Source organism: Zea mays, chromosome 8, assembly GCF_902167145.1.
Source record: "Zea mays cultivar B73 chromosome 8, Zm-B73-REFERENCE-NAM-5.0, whole genome shotgun sequence".
Lineage (NCBI taxonomy): Eukaryota > Viridiplantae > Streptophyta > Magnoliopsida > Poales > Poaceae > Zea > Zea mays.
In genome coordinates, this window is record NC_050103.1 from 69,551,072 (window position 1) to 69,572,042 (window position 20,971).

The 20,971-nt window shown below is 44.1% G+C and overlaps 1 protein-coding gene across 1 annotated transcript; it reads right to left on the reverse strand.

The window, feature by feature from the left end:
- Positions 1–2,304: 2,304 nt before the first annotated feature.
- On the reverse strand, positions 2,305–6,543 carry LOC103635327 (protein FAR1-RELATED SEQUENCE 4-like). Its single transcript, XM_008657808.3, has 6 exons — positions 6,307–6,543; positions 5,270–5,766; positions 4,800–5,185; positions 4,191–4,654; positions 3,530–3,794; positions 2,305–3,440 (listed from the first exon to the last, which is right to left on the reverse strand). Exons 1-6 carry the CDS (start codon positions 6,541–6,543, stop codon positions 2,512–2,514), a joined length of 2,778 nt encoding a protein of 925 aa, XP_008656030.2. The 3' UTR covers positions 2,305–2,511.
- Positions 6,544–20,971: the final 14,428 nt, after the last annotated feature.

Below are 20,971 nucleotides of genomic sequence, written 5' to 3' on the forward strand. Positions count from 1 at the left end.
GGAGTCTGATGATGATATCAACAATTTGACCCAACCAATCCGACTTTCTCAAGACGAAGTCTCAGTAGGTCAGGCTGATTTCAGTGAGTTTCAAAGGATGATATTCAAGCGCCTAGGTGATAGAGTGCTGAAGAAGCCTAGGGAGTACATATCCCCGTTCAAGATCCCTCGTAATCGACCTGAGATACCCCTGGCCAAGGCTGTTGCACTTAGGCGGAAGATCGCATCTGATCCTGAGCTGAAAAGGTTTTTTTTTGTTTTCCCAAGTTGCAATTGTTATTTACATTTTATTTTGCAATTCTAACCAAGTAGCAATTATTTTTCTTGAACAGTTAGTTACTTATATAGCAGTAGCAATCGCACCTAATGCGTGGTTGCAATCACACCATAACAGAAGTTGCAGTCATTTTTATTTAAAAAGAATTTCACAGAGTTATATAGTACATGCAATTACAACACACTAGTTGCAATTATACTACACCAGTAGTTTGCAATCATATTTGTGTAACAGAATTTCCCAGAGTTATTCAGTACTTCGAAATCACACTAGACCAACAGTTGCAATCACAGCACACCAGCAGTTGCACATTCTACTGTTCTTCTCACTAATCCATATGTTTTTTTCTTTTTTTTGTTGATGCAGGAGAATTTTGTTGGAGTTTGGCCTTCTTGTTGGACTAACTGGCGAGGAAATTTTAACATCTTTTTCTAATGACACCCTTGGCGAGTCAGGAATCATAGACTTTTTCGTGCACTGCATGCGACATGATGATATTGTGCACAAGGTTGATTCTTGTGGATACAGAGTGTTTCTGACCACTGGTTTTTATGTAAGTTTCTTCTCCAAAACCATGTATTTTTTGTATACTGTCTTGCATTTATGTGTTTAAACTAATTTAATCATTTATCATTTCTCTTTTTTATTTATTCTCCAAACTGGAAAACACATACAGTTCAATGTATCAACGTGTGAAGCAGTACTCAACGCTGATAAATCTGAGACGGAAGAATTCATATATGTATGGAATAATCTGATGTCTGAGTGCGAAAACTATGATTTGTCAAGAGCAAAATTGGTTAGCAGATCTTTTCCCCAACCCACTTTTTTCATACATACAATTTTTTACTTTCCATCATTTACAGTTGCAATCACCAGGACACATACTTTGCAACTGTCTATACTTTTTTCTTGCAACTTCTTTTTTCATATATGTTTTCCATTTTTAGTAATTAGTTTTCTACTCCTTTCTTGCACCAGGTTTTTGTCCCTATCAAAGATGGTGCTCACTATTTTGTATATTGCTTCAATTTTATCCATAAGCGTATTGATGTGCTGGACTCGAACGACTACTTCCTGAATTGTTCTAATCAGGAAGAACGGCACAAGGCTGTCTTTGCCAAAATCCCAATCATCGATGCAGCCTTCCAGAAAGTTTCCAACCTCAAGTTACCCAGAGTTAGCAAGTGGAGGCGGCCTTTTATTGATGTGCCAAAGCAAGCAGGTCCAAGCGATTGTCTTTTTTTTGTATGGAAGTACATGGAATATTATGATGGGGACAAAATGACCAAGGAAATCAATCCGGTTAGCCATGCTGTCAACTGATTTTCTATCTGTTTTGGTGCTTTTTTTGTGTGTTTTCTATATTTGCATCATAATATAGTCACTGACCATTATGATGTTTTTATGCCATTGCAGTTCAAGGGCCCGATATACAGATGTGAGCTGTTGCATTACGAGATCTTCCACCCTTTGAACCAAGCTGAAATTCCTGGTTCGCTTGATAAGTTTAGAATTGGTGGTCGTCCGTTGCCAATTGAATGGGATAGTAGTCAGTCGAACAATTAGATTCATGCAAAAACAATCTGTTGTGTTATGCAGTAGTCAGAAACAATCAGTTGTGTTATGTTATCTCCAGAAACAATCCAGTAATGTTGTTTAGGTTGCAACCAGCGCACTGTTTCCATTTGCAACTGGTCTATTCATCTAGTTGTTATCGTACTCTAAACTGCAGTTTCCAATTTTGTTTGAAAAATCCCAGCCATTGCAGTTGCAACCAATGTATATGTTTGTGTTCTGTACCCACCGGCGAGGTGGAGTCCTTCCATATGAGGCAGTTGCAACCAGTGTATATGTTACAGTTGCAACTGAAATTGTAATCGTAGTTGCAATTGGCCATGACCACTCATTTTTATATCTATGTTTTGGTAACCAGCATAATGGCAAACTTTGCAAACCTGTTTATGAGTAGTAGCAACTGTTATATTATAATAAAACAAGATATATTTTAATTATATGTCGAGACGTAAACAGATAACACAGATTCATGTATTATTCAGTGTATACATACAGTTGCAATCAGCGCAACTACGATGTTGCAATTGGTTGGTCATGTGTGTCCACTGTTTTCCGAACAGTCACACAGTCATTATTGAGTTTAACTTACACAGAGTTATAAAATAAGATAAAATTGAAATATTACATTGGAGATTCAGTCAGATTCATAGTCATCCTTAATCACTTTCGTCCTGGTAATTAACATGGCAAGTTGTCGCCCTCCTAATTCTTGCAATCACCGCGTGTGCTGCTGACTCCTGCACCGCCATAGTGCACCCAGATTGCTGTGTATCATCCCCCTCACTCTGTGCCTCATCTTGATTCCCATCTAGTCCTTTTTTTATTGTTGGGCGACCTCTTTTTCTTGGAGTCCAACCTACAGTTTTTGCACTTCTCTTTTTGTCCTTGTTCTCGGCCGCTCTGCTTCTGTTTGGGTTCTGAGGGCATGTTGTGCTATAGTGCCCCCTAACATGGCAGGTTTGGCACTCTCTTATGCCCTGACCACCACTATATGTGCTGTATGGATTAGCAGGTTCCACACTATTTTTAGCACATTTAGCCCCACTGGCAGACTTCCTACCCTTCGTGCGCGACACTGGCGGTTCAGTCAATCTTAGATCAGTGAGGCAGTTTGCAGAATCTGGATTCAGACCCGATTCCGGTGGTGGTGTAGGTCCAGTTGGCATCACAACAGGTTCTATATTGTTGTCAGAACTTTGTTGTGTTGGTGCAATGGGACCAATATTCCGCCGTCCTTCTGCATCTTGCTGCAACTCAGTATTTGTTGCTTCGTCCGGACCAATCGGACCAATCTCCGCTGTTCGTAGAAGCTCAATCCCAGGAGTTATCATGTCGATGTGCCTGATAGTTTCAGTGTATGCTCTATCAGATTTGCTTCCCGCTCTTCCCAGTCGCATTAACTTTGGCAGCAGCTTCGACAACCTTGACTGCTCTGTCTCATTTTGACCACCAACACTCACATCGTGCCGGTCCCACGGAACCACAGATCTTGCATTACGTGTATATCGCTTCAGAATGTACTTTTCAGGTATGTTTTGGACTTGGAGGTGGGTGAATGCCTTTATTATGTGCATGCAGAACAGACCTGCATTTTTTTGTTGCAATTTGGATGTAAATATGCAGGAACATCAATGTTTAATTTTGTTAATGTAACGAGGTTGCAATTCATCTCACCTGTATGCTCCCACTGCATGCATTCGCATTTATACACGCCTGCTGCTTTGTCAGCCACCACTTTGAATGCGTGTTGTGCCCAGCAAAATGTCCCATCGCCTTTCTCATGTTTCACCAAGTAACCGCATTCCACTCCCGGATCAGGCTCTATCACAAAAGCTGTGCTGTTAATATATTCCCTCTTGTATTCATTGTACACAGCCCTGGTGTACACCCTGCTGAGTTGCTCATCAAATCTTGATTTGCAGGCTCTGACAACTTCAGTCTGCATCAATACCAGCAGTTGCAATCACATCAGACAGCAGTTGCAATTACATGAGACAGCAGTTGTAATCATTGTTTGTTTAACCAATTTTTGGGCATAGTTATATAGAAGTTGCAATCACACCAGACCATCAGTTGCAATTACACCAGACAACAGTTGTAATCATTGTTTGTTTAACAAAATTCCCTAGAGTTATTCAGTGCTTGCATCCACACCACACCAGCAGTTGCAATTATAACACAACAGTAGTTGCAATCATTTTGTTTACATTTTTTAACAGATATTTGGGTAGAATTATACAGTAGTTGCAATCACACCACACCAGCAGTTGGAATCATTTATGTTTAACAGTTTTTTTACAATCAGACCAAAAAATTCAGGGGTGTGGGCAAATACCTGTGAGTAGTGTGATTCCCCAGCATCCATGTGGTCTGTGTGCTGAATCGAGTCAAGCACCCTCTTTGCAAATATATGCAGGCTTGTCACATTGTTAACATAACCATCTTTCAAAACCCTGTTTTGGCTCTCAGATCTCTGGGTGGAAGTCATTCGCCCACAGTACATGCCTTTGAAATATGTTGTTATCCATCTCTTCCTTTTTTGCCACAATGCAACAATTGCAGGGTGTTCTCTTATGCCACATTCATCCACCAGTTTATTCCACTCCACCTCAAATTGTGTGGGTCCCAGAGGATAGTTTATCAGGGACTGCAGTTTCTCCTTTAGATTATTATCATTGTGCAATTTGTACAGCTCCTCGAGTTCGTAATCCCATGTTCTGGTTATGTGCCATCGGCAATTTCGGTGTTGTGTCTTGTTAAACACAATCCTTATTGCTTCCTTCATCGCTGCATCTTCATCTGTTTGTCAAAAATAAAAATCAGCAAAAAACCCCAATAGGTTTGCAATCAAGCAGTTTAAAATATTGCAATCATCTTCAAAGATACAGTTGCAACAACACAGCAGTAATTATGTGACAAGCATTTTTTTGTAGCCAAAGCATACCTGTAAGAATCACAAAAGGTTGCTGACCACCCATGCAACTTTTAAAGGTCTCAAAAAGCCATCTGAATGTGTCTATTGTTTCATCCCGAAGAAGTGCTTGGCCAAAGGACACATTTTTCAAATTATTGCTGCAACCCACAAACATGGCCAACGGCATATGCTTGTTGTTAGTCTTGTGTGTTGTGTCAAATGTGACTACATCCCCAAAATCCTTGTATTCTGCACGCTGACTTGCATGACACCAAAAAATGCTCCGAAGCACATTTGTTTTTGGTTCAAAATCCACATCCCAGTAAAAGTATTCATTGTGTTCTTTGCACTCCCTGAAAAATTGGAACAGTTTATCCATGTCACCATCCCTCTCCTCCCTTGCTTGCTCAGCTTTCCTGTACCATAAAAGAAAAAACAAATGAAGATGTTGTTGTCAATATATCGCACAAAGATATGATGTCAGTTTTTTTATGACCTACTTGTTATGGACATCTTTCTCTGTGAACGGCCAGTTTTGACGGCCTCCAAATAATTCTGACATTACATTCATTGCTGCCTGTGTTGGCACACCACTCTTTGACATGATTGCAAACAGGTCATCCAACGCTGCCTCCCTCTGCTTATGAGAATGCATATATCTCACCATCCTTGGTGAGGGTTCAAGTTTGTGATTGTGTGCTTCCTGAACATGATGAAAATACCAAATATTGCGCTTCTTGTCCTCCTTCACCTTCACATAAGCAGGGCAACCAATTCTCATCGATGTCTTATTTGTCATAGGCTCCTCATTCTCTTGACCTGGCTTCAGAAACCCCTCTCGGTTGCAAACCCAGTGTGTGGTTTCTTTACTAGTCCTTTTTGTCCTGACACTAAAACCAGCCAACTTTGCATAGTCAAGGTAAAAGAGGTAGGCTTCTTCTTTTGTATCAAATGTTTGCTGCACCCTGGGGACAAACACATCAAGTATGTTTGCATCCTGCAGGACAACACGCAATCATGAGTTTTGTAATTAGAGGATACACATAGTTGCAATCAACAAGCAAACAACGTTGCAACTGGAACACAAACACACCATGCAAATGTAATCAGTGAGTAAAAACAGAGACTCAAGTTTGCAATTAGAGGATACACCTAGTTGCAATCAACAAGCAACAAACGTTGCAACTGGAGCACAAACAATGATTACAACTGTAATCAATGAGTAAAAACAGAGACTCAAGTTTGCAATTAGAGTATACACCTAGTTGCAATCAACAAGCAAACAACGTTGCAACTGGAACACAAATACACCATGCAACTGTAATCAATGAGTAAAAACAGAGACTGAAGTTTGCAATTAGAGTATACACATAGTTGCAATCAACAAGCAAACCACGTTGCAACTGGAACACAAACACCCCATGCAACTGTAATCAATGAGTAAAAACAGAGACTCAAGTTTGCAACAAACGATGCAACAGAAAATCAACAAACCACGCACGGTGGAGCAACAATTTTTGACTGTTTTTTTTCTTACCGGATGGAACAGCTGGGCTGCATCCGGAGTGATCAGCGATCCAGGTGGAATTGAAGGCGGTGGCGTCAGCAACGTTTTGTGATGCAAGGGATCACCTGATCCGCCGCGTACACCCGCTCCCGTTGTCGCAATCGGAGACGGCAATATCGGATCAGCACCTCCAGCCACAACAATCGCCAAGGAATTAGGGGAGGAGCATCGAGGCGATTCAAGGTGCGGCAGCGACGGTGGGGCCATGGATCTAGGGTTAGAGGATCGGAGGAAGGAGGAGACGGCGGCGGCGCGGTGACAGGGATGCGATCGGTGGCTGCGGGGTATAGGGTGGCGCGTGGTCAGGGAGGCGCGCGGCGGCGGCGGGGGGCAGGGAGGCGCGGGAAGGCCGAGGGCGCGATGAGGCTTGATGGGGTCGTATTTATATATTACGCCTGGGTGCATTCAATATAGAGAATGCACCCAGGTGCATTTTAGTGCTGTCGTGTGTATATATATATATATATATACACACACGTTATAAATATCCATTTTCGGAATATCTTAATACTTTAGTTAATGTCACAACTAGAATAAAACAACATTGGCATTAGCATGCACGGTGTCGGTGTCACATGAACACTGAGATTGTTAGTTAGTGTTGTGTAAGAGTGGGAATGATAGGATAATGCTCCTATAGCTACTTAATTCATGCGAAATATTCATGAAAGATGACAGATAAACGATCACCAATCGGGTAGCTACATACAAAATTCGATCCTGTGCTGAATTGATGCTGCCGTCAATGACCATCCAGCTGGAAACGTTGTGTTAAGTACTAAAAACAAAATGGTTAGTTGAGTCGTCTGATGACCCAGGTACGCCGTACGCGGGGTCAGTAGTTTATTTTATTTTGTTTTGCCGCTCCACCGGTGGCTTCTAAAATGCACAACTACCACGCTTTATGCCGTTGGATCTGTCGGTCCTTGGGACCGGACGGCCAGGATCCGTCCCTCACGGACACGGCCTCACCAAAGCGCCAACCGACTTGACCACCATCCCACCAGCGCTAGGTGAAGGACCCCACTTGTGATTGAGCACCTCCCCTCGAAGAGACGCCAACCTGTTCGGACTACTACAGCTGCGGTAACTGTGATTATTATAGCCCCAGCAGCTATAGTTGTTTGGACTATTATCATTATAACTTATAGAGATAAAATATTATAAAAATCGCAGCGAACATGATGAATACCGTCATTGAATCACTTGCTTGATGCGCCCGATGGGGTATATTTCAATTAGTGTATCACCCTGCTAATGATGGGATTTGCCGCTGCTGCCTTGGAATTAGCGAGCTTTTGAACAAAGTCAAAGACTCGTCATTGGTTATTTTTTCCCTGGGTTCTTTTTGCTGATATTTACTAGACCAAGTCTACACATCCCGCTAAGATAAAGTCAGCACGTTTCACATACTCCTGCAGGAGACAGAGCCCGCTCGTAGCTATACAGAAGTCAAGGAAATGGTCTTATTGGCTCGGACCCTCTACGGAGGAGAAGGCCGGAACTCTTTTTTTCATTATTAAAAAAGGAAATGGTCTTATGCATCCTAAACATAGTATAAGAGACCGCGTAGAAAAAATGACCACCAAGATGACTGTTTTCATCTAAATTTGTAACGCCCCGGTCTAAACAACCGAAGCTAAACATGTATTTAAGCACCAGGAAAACAGTCTCTGGTGAAATACATTACACAAGTGGTGCCACAGTCATACAGAGCTTTATTTAGTACATTCGATTACAATAATAACATAAACTAGAAGAACTGTAGTCGATAAGATAAACATGAGGGTAGTCTCTTCTTCCCACATGGTGGCTTCTACAGCAGTGGCACCACACCAAACTTGGGTATAGGGCACGAACTACTCAAAACTCCTCGAGCACGAAATCAGGATCCTCTGTAAAAACAACGGGTGAGCACAAAGGTACTCAGCAAGTCCCACCTCGCCCTTACAGGGAGGGAGTTACAGATTAGTATGCAATGATCAATAAACACGATTAACCAATGCAATATTGGAACTATATCCTTGCTCGTTATCCATCTCATTAGTTAGGTAGCTCAACTAGTTGAAGTGTCCACACCATAACCCATCCTATACCGAGGACACGGACCATTCGAATGGATTATACACTCTGCAGAGGTTGTACGCTGTACCCACATGCACATCACCATCCCAAGACGGCTCTGTCATAGCCGACACCCAGCCATGGCTCCACCTCGCCTAGTCGCCCACAAACCCCGGGTCCTGACCACTCAGGTCTCCAACCCAAAACATATCCACCTCGGACGACTATCAGGCCAGCCAGTGGGATTAGGCTAAGGCTTTCCCATACAAGCTCATGTGGTCGCACTGGAAATAAGTTAGGTGAGATGGCACCACAACACATAGTCCTTATGGTTTTCCAGAGCAGCCACCAACCAAAACTAGCAACCCGAGATGTCACCACGGCAACTCAGTCGCAAGTCTACCACCACGATAGCGCATGCCCCAACACTTACCATGCTGCTCTGGTTTCATTCCGATCCAGTTTCATCAATTATCAAGGTATTAATATTCATGCAGTCAACATGCATCAAGGCATCAGTCCATGATTTCTCTCATTCGCTCAGTATCAGGTGTGTTATCTCATGCAACGCCTATGTCTAGCAAGTTTTATTTATTTCCTCACTTAGGAGCAAACATGATCAACGTAAGGGGTCGGTGAGACTTACCTTCGCTCACGTGCGTGCCCGCGGCGTCTTGTTCCTCGTCTCCCGGCTCCTCCGGGTTCTCCTCCGGAATCGGTTCTGCTTTGACGATGACGCGCGCAAGACAAACATGCATTAGTATATCACACAATTTGTTTGTATTAAATATAGTTTTATTTTAGACAAATTTAGGAAAAAGGAACAGGTTAAACAGAGTTGGAACGACTAATATATTGGTTTTATAAGTCGACTGGTTGGATAATTATAGAAATAATTGAGTAGTGGCTATCTGGGGTTACGCGGCTGTTGGGTTAGTATTTTGGGGGCTGATTTCAGAACTTTACAGGTCATGATTAATTGAGAGCAAGGGTTGGTTTAGTGGAAGCTGCAGCGAGCGGCACTGCGGGTGACATCGGGGTATGCTCACCTGTGGTTTACTCGGGCTGGGGACGAGCTACGGAGGAAGATCGACGGGGTCGTTTGTTCAGCTGAAGGGAGGAGACGAGCTCAGTTCTTATTTGTGGCGTAGCGGCTATGGGCTAGAAAGGTGCAAGGCATCACGGTGGCGCGCCAGCTCAATTTATAGGCGACGAAAGGTGGTTCGTGCTGGGAAAAACCTTGGCCGGCGCACTGTGAGTGGCCGAGCTGTTGCTCCCTCTCTGCTTGAGGTGTCACTTTGCACGCAGCTTGATGGACTGCTCCCTGCCCGAAGTGTCTACTCACGGCTGGCAGCGTGGGGGGGGGGGGGGGCTGGTCCCTGCCGTCGGATGCGAGTAAATGGTGTTGGTGCTGCCATGGCGTGCTTGCACGAGCTGTTCCTGGACAGGCTTTTGCGTGTGCAGGGAGTGGATCACGTGGGCTGGTTATGGGAAAGGGACAGGCTGCTGCTGGTTCACGTAGTCTTGCTATCGCACTAGAGGGCAATGACGCTAGGCATTAAAGGCCCTAGCCTTTCATTTACGTATAAGTGGATGAGGCTACCAATAGGAGGGAATAGAATACATTATTGGTACTAGAATGAGCAAAAATCATCATGAGAGAAGGAATTAGCTTGTCTAATTATTATTTAGTATGTAATAACGCCTATGTAAAATAGTGTTATTATTTTATATGGCTGGCTGTAATTATTTGGCTCATGGTGCGTCATACATTTAGTTGTGATTGCGACAAGTGGCTGGCGTGTGCTCAGTCGGGTGCACGTGGTCTTGCCAGAGTGGCTTTCTGCACTGAGGCATCACTTCAAGGTCCGCGACACGGCACTTTAATATAGCAGCTCGGCGTGCACGATAAGGCTGTCTCAGGGCAGAGGGTGTAGGTGGGGCTTGCCGGGATGCACAAATACCAAAGCGGCTAGAGACAGGCTTGTGGTTTCTTCACGCATGTGTTCTGCCATAGGTGGTTGTGGGCTCCTTCTGCATGGCATGCGTTATGGCGGGTGGGCATCAGACATTTGCTAGAATTTACCATCGTGAATGACAAGCTTGGGCTAGCAATTAGAAGAATAGCGAGAGCTAACTGATGAAGGTCCTGGCTTGTATAATTTAGATTAAGCTAACATAGCAATTAATAATCTTAAATTAAGCTTTATTCCAAAGTTAAAAAAATTGGGATGTTACAAAATTTATACTAGTTCCTTCAATAACATCAAATTTAAATTTTAATACTTTCAATACTATCACTGTCAGTTTGAAGCTAACGTTGTTGGTTCTATTTAAAGCAAATCCCTCCGGTACCATCAAAATCTATATTGATTCCTTCAGCACCACTAGAAATTGATTCGATTTATTTAGATTTTAAAAATCTCAGAATAAAAAACAAGCACTTGTGTTTCCCTATCTCTAACAAGCAAATAAATTTTTGAGAGTCATTTAACTATTTGTATAATGAATATCTTATATGTGGGACACACAAAATTTTGTTTGTCCGGTACATAATGTAGACGCAAATTTATGCATTGGAGGAGAGAAACTCTAAGAGACTCTTTATTTCTTCCTAACTGATATAAATAGAAATTTTAAATGATTTTTTAAAATTTAAGTCCATATTTTTAGAACCAGAAAACTATGTGGTTATTCGATTCGATCTATTCATTTTTTCATATTTTTTTAAATTTATTAGGAAGCAATTAGATCGAACTAATATATCGGGTTTTAAAAAGTATGAACTAAACTTTAGTCTATATGTTTTTATTCTAGAATTTTTAAACCGCAAATAGATCGAACCAATTTCTAGTGGCATTGGAGGGATTTGCTTTATATGGGACTATATATGGGACTAGCGATAGTAGCATTTAAGGGATTAAATTTAAATTTGATAGCATTGAAGTGAAACTATAAATTCTGATGGCATTAAAGGCATTGTTGTAAGTTTGGATGACATTGATGAGATTTTCTCAGATCATTATTGCCACGGCAACATTCCCTGCCGAAAACTTAGAATCTTAACTAAATAGGTATAACATCAAAATAAATTTCTGAAATTTTATAGATTCCTCTAATTCAATTCAGAATCATCTGGTACCTTAGATTTTTCAGATTTTTGTTATTCGTGTTATAATTGTCATGCTCTTATAGAATATATAGTTTACAGTCATTTAACTAAACAAATTTTAGTTTTTTACAATTGTCGGCTCACAACAATTTTCTGACAGCTCAGAGGATTCTCAGGAATCCACGGCTGAACTAAACAAACATTTAGTATTTTTCTTAAAAAAATCACGTTTTGGCTTGTGTGAGAACTAGTCCACCTTTGAATCTTGGAGTCGGTGTCGTTGCCTATGACACTGAGTTTATATGGTTTAACATGATAGGCTATGGCGCATATATCGTGACTATGGAAAATGACGTTGCAAAACCTCATGCTAATTATAATATTTTAGTGAGATAGGCCAGTTAAATTTAGACTTAAGATAAAAAAAAGTTAAACGAATTATAAGTCGAAACGAACGGAGATTTTGGAGTATTAAAACGATAAAAAAAACACCGTGCACACTGGAGTCGTCTAGTCCGTCCATATGGCTCATCTATCTTATTCCTTATCTCCCTTTATTTTAAATTTTACTCTATAAATAATGTAAACTATAGTATTATATCTCTACTAGTATAATACTCGTGCGTTACGACGGTACACAATCGTATTTCATGATATTGATTGGAAAAGGCGAGGTCGTACTCGCAATGCAATCAATGGTTAAGCGAAGTAAACCAGTCATATGGATTATTCCAAAAAATATCAATAATAAATAAATTTAATATCTAAGTGAACATATTGTCTATAGATCATATGTTAAATTGATAAGAATAAATATTATACTTTACTTTAGCCAAAAGACCGAGAAATATATGAGTTGAAAAAGAATTTAATCCCTATTTTTATAGAGCTCTTTGTAGCTCGTCCTCCTTCTAGTTAACGGGGTGTTACTATATATATGTGTACGGCTTCCTGTTGTATTAGGCTTGGTGACTTCTCACGGTCTATATATGGTGTAACAGCCTTCATAACTTATAACTCAAGACATTGACTTCATATAAACACACGATATGACCGTCGGTTTTAAAGGTCCACAACATCTTCCACTGAACCTATGCATTTTTATTTTCTCTTAGACACACACATTAAACACATAATTCATGGAAAGATAGAACCATAAAGATGTCTCTGGCTATTGCACAATAATCTGATAGAGAAGAAAACATGCCTCAACAATTATCAAATAGAGGCCATGCAGAGATTCATGATGCAGCATGCATGAGCCATGCATGAGTTGAGCGGTGTCCAGTATTGTCTTACGTCATGCACGAGGGGTGGTTAATTCCGATCCAGCTACAATAAACATATGAGCTAATGAACCAAATGCCTCGAACAGCAGCAATCAACTATGTATCTATCGTCCATATTTTGCATCGGAAGGCCACCAACCATCTCTATCTCGTTCCCAACTGACTTAGATCTGGCGAAACAGTACACGCTCAGCTTCGATTGGAGCTACAATAAAATGCTCGCCAAGGACCCGTCGCAAGCGCGTGACGACCTTGTAGCTTCTTACTCATAAGGAAGCACTTCTCCTAGCCACTAGCAATGACTTGTGATGCTTTGTCTCTCTTCTCTGCCACGACGTTCATGACGATGGAGCTCATCATGCTCATCGGTTATGGCAGCACTACGTGCCACGCCGTGCGGCATCTTGCTCACGCCCCACACTGTCACACCCGGTTTTAGAAGGCAAACCGAATGCGAACCATGTACGTGCCAGGATCAGTTATTCACGTACACAGCAGTTACATAATATGGACATCATCACACAGTGCTCAAAATAGTATTAAAAAGGGATAATAGTCGATTACATCATACGTCTGAGACGTCCATATAGTTCTTACAATAAATCAAAGTGCGGAAAAGAAACGTAGATAACGCGGCCTTCACAGGCAGCCGACTGGGGGTTGCCGCTAACCCACACCTAGAACTCGTCGTAATCTTGGAACTCCTGGAAGTCTCCTTCCACAGCTTCGTCTTCTCCTGAGCAGTGGTTGCAATGCTGACAACCTGGGGGGGGGTTTGGTGTGTAGAGCAAGGGTGAGTACACATCAACATACTCAGCAAGTATCCTGTTTGGCTGTAGTGGACTAGCTTTATGTGGGGATAAGTCAAGCAGTTGCTTTTAGTTGGTCAGGTTATTACTTACTAGTAGAAAGCCAGGTTTTAACATTAACCCAAGTTATTAACCCAATGTATCCTTTCCAAACGGAAAGAATACCACTTACCAATACCATAATCATAACCAGAACCATCAATCTCATTGCCACCTGTACCACAATGTCTCTGATCAAGTACCACTAATCACTGGAGCTCCCTTGGCCGCTCATAACCGCGAGCACGGCTGATATATCAGTTTCATAACACTCTGCAGAGGTTGTGCACTTTACCCACAAGCCGTGATTCCCTCTTGCCTCGGGCCGATCAAACCCTTAAACACTACCAAGGTGAATAGGCAGGGTTTCACTACGTAGCCTTTACAAAGATTCCCCGGGGCTGTAGCCACCCGTTAGGTTTCCTAAATGCACCGCACTCCTCCCCAAGGGGCGAACCCAAACTTGGCAGAGCGAGCCGCATACACCGAGCCCCATTGACGGCACGACGGCTAAGTGAACTACACCCCGGATCCTCTAATTATTCAGCTAAGGGCACCCCATTCCACCCTCATGGTTGCACTGTTTTCCCGGGCGGTCATCCATAGAACAGGTCCTTACGGAGAGGCACTCGAGAAACCGCTCGAGTCCCCTTGAAAACCACAAGTATAATCATAAAGAAGAACGGGAAAACAGCGTATCATAGATAATCACATCATGTTCATTGATTAGAGTTGAGCAATAGCATCAGACTAAGTAGTAATAATCCGACCCAAATAGGTAAACAAGGGCATGGGTAACAAAAGCTAGTCAATCCTTAGGTATAAATGTGTAATGCGGGAGGTGAATTAAAGAATGAATAGGACATAGATAGGTCAAAGGACACTTGCCTCCACCAACCGACTGCTGCTCAGGGGCTTCTCCTGCGAATTCCTCGGGCTCTTCGACCGGATCGTTCTCTATGCGAGCGCAAACATACATACATACATCCACATATTTAATACAAAAGAACAGTACACCATACAAGATAACAAATAAAGCGAATATGCATCAAGTATGACATTCGATAACGCATTTGTTATGGTTAGAAAGAAACGGGAAAGGTCTCGCAGGGGGTTAAATCTTATGCACTAATGACACAATTGGTTTTTAACAAAATAATTCTGTTATATATATTTATATATACTGATGGAAACCTAATCACTTTTAGTTGATCAACATTGCACAGGGTAAACAATTAACTACGTGAATCAATAACATAACGGAATTTTAAATTAAACTTCCTATTTTCCCATAGCATGAACAGTGATTAGCCTACTTAAAATACAGTAATTATGATCACATAAAGTAAATAAAATAAAATAAAAAAAAATAAAAAAAACAGAAGGGGGGGGCGGTTGAACCGGCCCTAGGGCGGTTGAACCGGCCGGGGGCAGGGCGCGCAGGGGCGGCCGAGCCGGGGCGGCTGAGCCGGCGGCGGGCGGCCGGGCTGGCGAGGGCGGGCGGCGCAGGGGGCGGCCGAGCCGGCCGAGCAGGGGGGCGGGGCGGCCGAGCGGCCGAGCCGGCGGGGTGGGGCGGGCGGCCGAACCGGCCATGGGGCCGAGCGGCGAGGGGAAGGGGAGGGAGGAGAGGGGGAGGAGGGAGAGAGGGAGGAGGGGGGGGGGGGCTCACCGGTGTCGGGGATCGACGGCGAGGGGCGGCCGGCGGCAGGGGGCGGCGCGGCGACCTAGGGCAGGGGCCGGGTAGGGGGTAGGGGCGGCGGCTTAGGTGGGGAGGGAGAAAATGAGGGGGGAGAGGGAGAGGGTTAGGGAATAAGGGAAAGAGGGGGGGGCGGCTGGGCCTACCAGGCCCAAGAGGGGGGCGCGCAGGGGCCTGGGCCGGCCGGGGTCGGCCCACGGCGCGGGAGAGAGAGGAAAAGAGGAGAGAAAAAAGAGAGGGAGAAAAAAAGAAAGAAAAGATCTTCTCCACATTTTCGAAATCCGATCTTTCTACATGAATGCAATTGCGCTTTCAAAGCAATCAAAAGAAATGCAAGGGCGGCATGGTGCATCAAACAACATAAAGTATTTAGGGTTTTTCTACGTACGGGAATTCCAAACCGAATCCCGCTAGAACTTTGGAAAAGGTCAAGGTTTAGCGAAGGGAAAAAGAAAAGGAAAAGGTAACGCCCGAATTTTGGCGAGTAAAGAAAAGAAAAAATTCAACTGCAAAATTCGGGGCGTTACAAACCTATCCCCCTTAAAAGAATCTCGCCCTCGAGATTCAGGGCTGGCTAGCAAAGAGCTCTGGGTACTTAGCCATCAGATCATCTTCACGCTCCCAGGTTGCTTCTTCCTCAGAGTGGTGACTCCATCTGACTTTGCACATTCTGACGGTCTTCCTTCGGGTGACTCTATCTGCAACCTCAAGGATCTGAGCTGGCTTCTCAACATAGGTCAAGTCCTCCTGGACTTCCAGACCTTCCACTGGCAACTGCTCTTCCGGCACACGCAAGCACTTCTTCAACTGAGACACATGAAAGACATTATGCACAGCAGACAAATTCTCTGGCAAACTGAGCTGATAAGCCACTTCTCCTCGTCTTGCAAGAATCTGATACGGACCAATGTAGCGGGGTGCTAGCTTGCCTTTCACTCCGAATCTTCTGACTCCTCTGATCGGTGACACTTTCAGATAAACAAAGTCTCCGACTTCGAAACTCAGCTCTCTTCTTCTTGTGTCTGCATAGCTTCGCTGCCTTGATTGCGCTATCTTGAGATTCTCTCGAACCATCTTGATGTTCTCTTCGGCTTCGAGCAAAATGTCTGGCCCAAACACCTGCTTCTCTCCAGGCTGATCCCATTGCAACGGAGTTCTGCAACTCCTTCCATACAGCGCTTAAAACGGTGACATCTTCAAACTGGCCTGATAACTGTTGTTATAGGAAAACTCTGCATAAGGCAATCGCTTGTCCCATCCGGACTGATCTTGCAACGCACAGGCTCTCAACATATCTTCAAGAATTTGATTGGTTCTTTCAGTCTGACCATCTGTCTGCGGGTGATAAGCTGAACTGAAATTCAGATGCGTGCCCAAGGCTTCATGCAACTGCTGCCAGAAATGAGAGGTGAACTGCGTTCCTCTGTCTGACACTATCTTCTTTGGCACACCATGAAGACAAACGATCCGAGACATATACAATTCTGCCAATACTGCACTGTTGTAGTTGGTCTTGACAGGTATGAAGTGGGCTGACTTGGTCAAACGGTCCACCACTACCCAAATAGAATCGTAGCCGGCTCGAGTGCGAGGCAATCCGACTATGAAATCCATACCAATTTCATCCCATTTCCACTGAGGGATCTGCAACGGTTGCAACAATCCAGCTGGTCTCTGGTGTTCTGCCTTAATTCTTCGACAACTATCGCACATAGCCACATGCTCTGCGATTTCTCTTTTCATTCCGTACCACCAGAATTTCTTCTTCAGATCCTGATACATCTTCTCACTACCAGGGTGGATCGAATAAGCTGTCTCATGAGCTTCCTTAAGAATCAACTCCCGAATAGACTGGACATTGGGAACACACAAGCGGTCTTTGAACCATACCACACCTTCTGCATCTTCTCGAAAGTCTTTGCCTCTGCCATCTAGAATCAATCGCCGAATCTCACTGATCTTCTCATCATTCTTCTGCGCTTCTTTGATTTCACGCTCCAAGGTAGGTTCCAATTCAACTGTGACTCCTCGCGAATTATTCAGAAATCCGAGACTCAACCTGTCAAACTCCTTGGCCAACTCATAAGGCATCGGACGAGCGACCATCAGATTGACTTGACTCTTTCTGCTCAAAGCATCTGCCACTACGTTTGCTTTGCCGGGATGGTAATGAATCTCCAACTCATAGTCTTTGATCAATTCTAACCATCTTCGTTGCCTCATGTTCAATTCTGACTGAGTGAATATGTACTTCAGACTCTTGTGGTCCGTGTAAACATCGCATTTCTGTCCATACAGATAGTGCCTCCATGTCTTCAGTGCGTGAACCACTGCTGCCAACTCTAGATCATGGATTGGGTAGTTCTTCTCATGAACCTTCAACTGTCGGGACGAGTAAGCCACAACTCTTCCCTCTTGCATCAACACACATCCCAAACCTGTGTAACAAGCATCACAATACACCGAGAAGGGCTTGTGCACATCAGGCAAGACTAGGACAGGCGCTGTTGTCAACTTCTCTTTCAGCGCTTCAAAGGCCTCTTGGCATTTCTGGGTCCACTTGAACTCAACCTTGTTGCCTAGCAACGCTGTCATTGGCTTCGCAATCTTCGAAAACCCTTCAATGAATCGCCGATAATATCCGGCCATTCCAATGAAGCTCTTGATTCCTCGAGCATCCGTTGGCGCTTTCCAGTTTAGAATGTCTGCCACTTTCTTCGGATCCACAGCCAATCCTTCTTTGTTGATTATGTGACCCAAGAACAGGACTTCACTGATCCAGAACTCACACTTGCTCAACTTTGCATACAACTGGTGCTCTCGCAATCTCTGCAATACCATCCTCAAATGATCTGCATGCTCTTCTTCACTTTGAGAATAAACCAGAATGTCATCAATGAATACCACCACGAACTTATCAAGATAATCCATGAATACACTGTTCATCAAGTTCATAAAGAATGCTGGCGCATTGGTCAAACCAAAAGACATCACTGTGAACTCATATAAACCATACTTGGTAATGAATGTCGTCTTCGGAATGTCCGAAGGTCGGATCCTGAGCTGATGATAACCTGACCTCAGATCAATCTTGGAGAACACACTGGCTCCTCTCAACTGGTCGAACAGATCTTCTATTCTGGGCAAGGGATACTTGTTCTTGATCGTGACTTCATTCAAAGCTCGGTAATCAATACACATCCTCTTAGTACCATCTTTCTTCTCCACAAACAAGACAGGGGCGGCCCAAGGCGAGGTGCTTGGCCGGATGTAACCTTTCTCTGACAGCTCATCAATTTGCTTCTTAAGTTCATCCAACTCTGGTCCAGATATTCTGTAAGCTCCCTTAGAGATAGGGGCGGTTCCAGGAAGAAGCTCTATAGCAAATTCAACTTTCCGCTCTGGTGGCATACCCGGTAAATCCTTTGGAAACACATCTGGGAATTCAGACACAACCTTGATACTCTCAATTGGGTCTGCTTCACTGCTATCGACAGCCATCTGATAACAACTTCCTTTCTTTGGCTCAGGCGGGACTAACTCGGTCACCACTTCCTCTCCTAGTGGGGACACCAACTTGATTGTCCTTTTATCACAACTGATAACCGCCTGATACTTATCTAACCAATTCATCCCTAGGATGACATCTATTCCCTGAGTACCCATTACTATAAGGTTGGCGGGAAACGCTATCCCCCTTATTTCCACACTTACATTTAAACAAATGCTATCAGCTCGAATTCTACCACCGGCTGAGTCAATTTGAATGGGGGTTAACATGGTAGTAGTTGGAAGATTATGTGCTTCTACCCATGATGCAGTAATGAAAGAATGTGTTGCTCCAGTATCAAATAACACTTCTGCAATATGGGAGTCGACTGGGAACATACCTACTATCATGCCGGGGGTCTCCTGAACTGCTTCAGCCTCCAAGTGATTCAATCTTCCATGATTATAGCGCGGCTGAGAGCGATTGCCTGCTACAGGCTGAGGCACATTCTGCTTTGTTGGGGCATTGGGGCCTGACTGCTGCTGGGCTGCCTTCTTCGGACATTGCATCACCCAGTGGCCTTGCTCTCCACAGTGGAAACACGCCCTGTTTCCAACCTGAGCTGGTGCTGCCTGACTGTTCTGCTGATTTGCTGGGGCAGGAAGACGAGGTGCTTGCTGATTCTGCTTCTGAAACTGACCTCCTGACTGATTGCTCTGACGGTTCTGGTACTGATTCCGAGGGTACTGCCTTTGGAACTGCTGATACTGCTGACGCTGCTGATGCTGCTGAGGTGGACGCTGGTTCTGCCTGAACTGCTGGGGTTGATTGCCTGAGAAACGGGGACGGCTGCTGCTTCCAGGCTGGGGTCCACTGATCTTGCGCTTACGATCTTCCATCTCCTTACGCTTCCTTTCTGTCATGATTGCTCTGTCAATCAGGTGCTGGAATGTCGGGAAGGTGTGATTCATCAGCTGATACTGCAGAGGGTCAACCAAGCCTCTCAGGAAACGGTACTGTCGCTTGGCGTCGGTGTTGACATCTTCAGGAGCGTAGCGAGACAATTGCAGAAACCTGTCTCGATACTCACTGACAGACGATGACCCTTGCTTAAGGGCCAGGAACTCCTCCTTCTTCACTGTCATCAGACCTGCAGGCACATGGTACTGACGAAAGCTACCTCTGAATTCTTCCCAGGTGATGGTGTCGGGGTCGGCATGGGTGGCGAGGTAAGACTCCCACCATGACTGGGCTGCTCCTCTCAACAGACGGGGACCATACAGAACTTTCTCCCTGTCATCGCACTGAGCGGTATGCAACTCCCGCTCCACAGTGCGCAGCCAATCTTCAGCATCCATGGGGTCAGAAGAGTGAGCGAACGTTGGTGGATGACCTCTCATGAATTCAGCACGCTTGTCTCTAGGCATCTGAGGCATCTGAGGCTGGGGTGGTGCTTGCTGCTGTTGCTGCTGCTGCTGCTGCTGAATGGCGGCCAGAGTCTGACCGATGGCTTGAACTGCCTGAGTCTGCATCAGAAACATCTGCTCGATCGACATCGGGGGCGGGGGCGGCAGGTGCTGCTGCTGGGGCACCTCATCCTGCGGAGCGGCTCGCTCCTGCTGAGCACGCCTTCCTCCTCTACGCCTGTTCTCTGACATATGCAGAACGCAACCACACATCAGAACTGATCTGGCAAAGCTTGCAGCATAAGAAAAGAGTATAGAATTCTCCAACAGCACTGAACAGATGAGCATCTTCACTGATCTCCAACACAGACCACACAGCTTCTCAGATAAAGAGGAAAGTAGAATAAAGGTTTTCCCAACTATATAACTAACTTTATTAACATAGTATGTAAACCAAAATGCAGGGGGTACCCACACTCTGGTGACAATCATTACAAAGATCCAAACCAAACATAGTTCATCATGACAAACATAAATGCACAGGATATAGCAAACTACCCTGTCTAACTAAAACTAACTAAGACCGAGACTAACGCTAAGACTGAAGCTTCCATGTATATATTTATTTCGTATTAATTACAAGATCCAACTCTAACGATCTATGGTTCTAGATTTATCTTGGTCTTGCAGGCGGGATTGCCATAAGACTGGTGTCCACGCTGAGGTGAGC

What these genes read in the sequence shown, in the direction of transcription:
- LOC103635327 (XM_008657808.3), bottom strand. Translation starts at nt 6,543, where the DNA reads ATGGCCCCACCGTCGCTGCCGCACCTTGAATCGCCTCGATGCTCCTCC. An exon ending in CAGCCCAGCTGTTCCATCCG is followed by an intron (nt 5,767 to 6,306) that starts GTAAGAAAAAAA and finishes GTTGTCCTGCAG; the next exon opens with GATGCAAACATACTTGATGT. An exon ending in GGGAATCACACTACTCACAG is followed by an intron (nt 3,795 to 4,190) that starts GTATTTGCCCAC and finishes GTATTGATGCAG; the next exon opens with ACTGAAGTTGTCAGAGCCTG.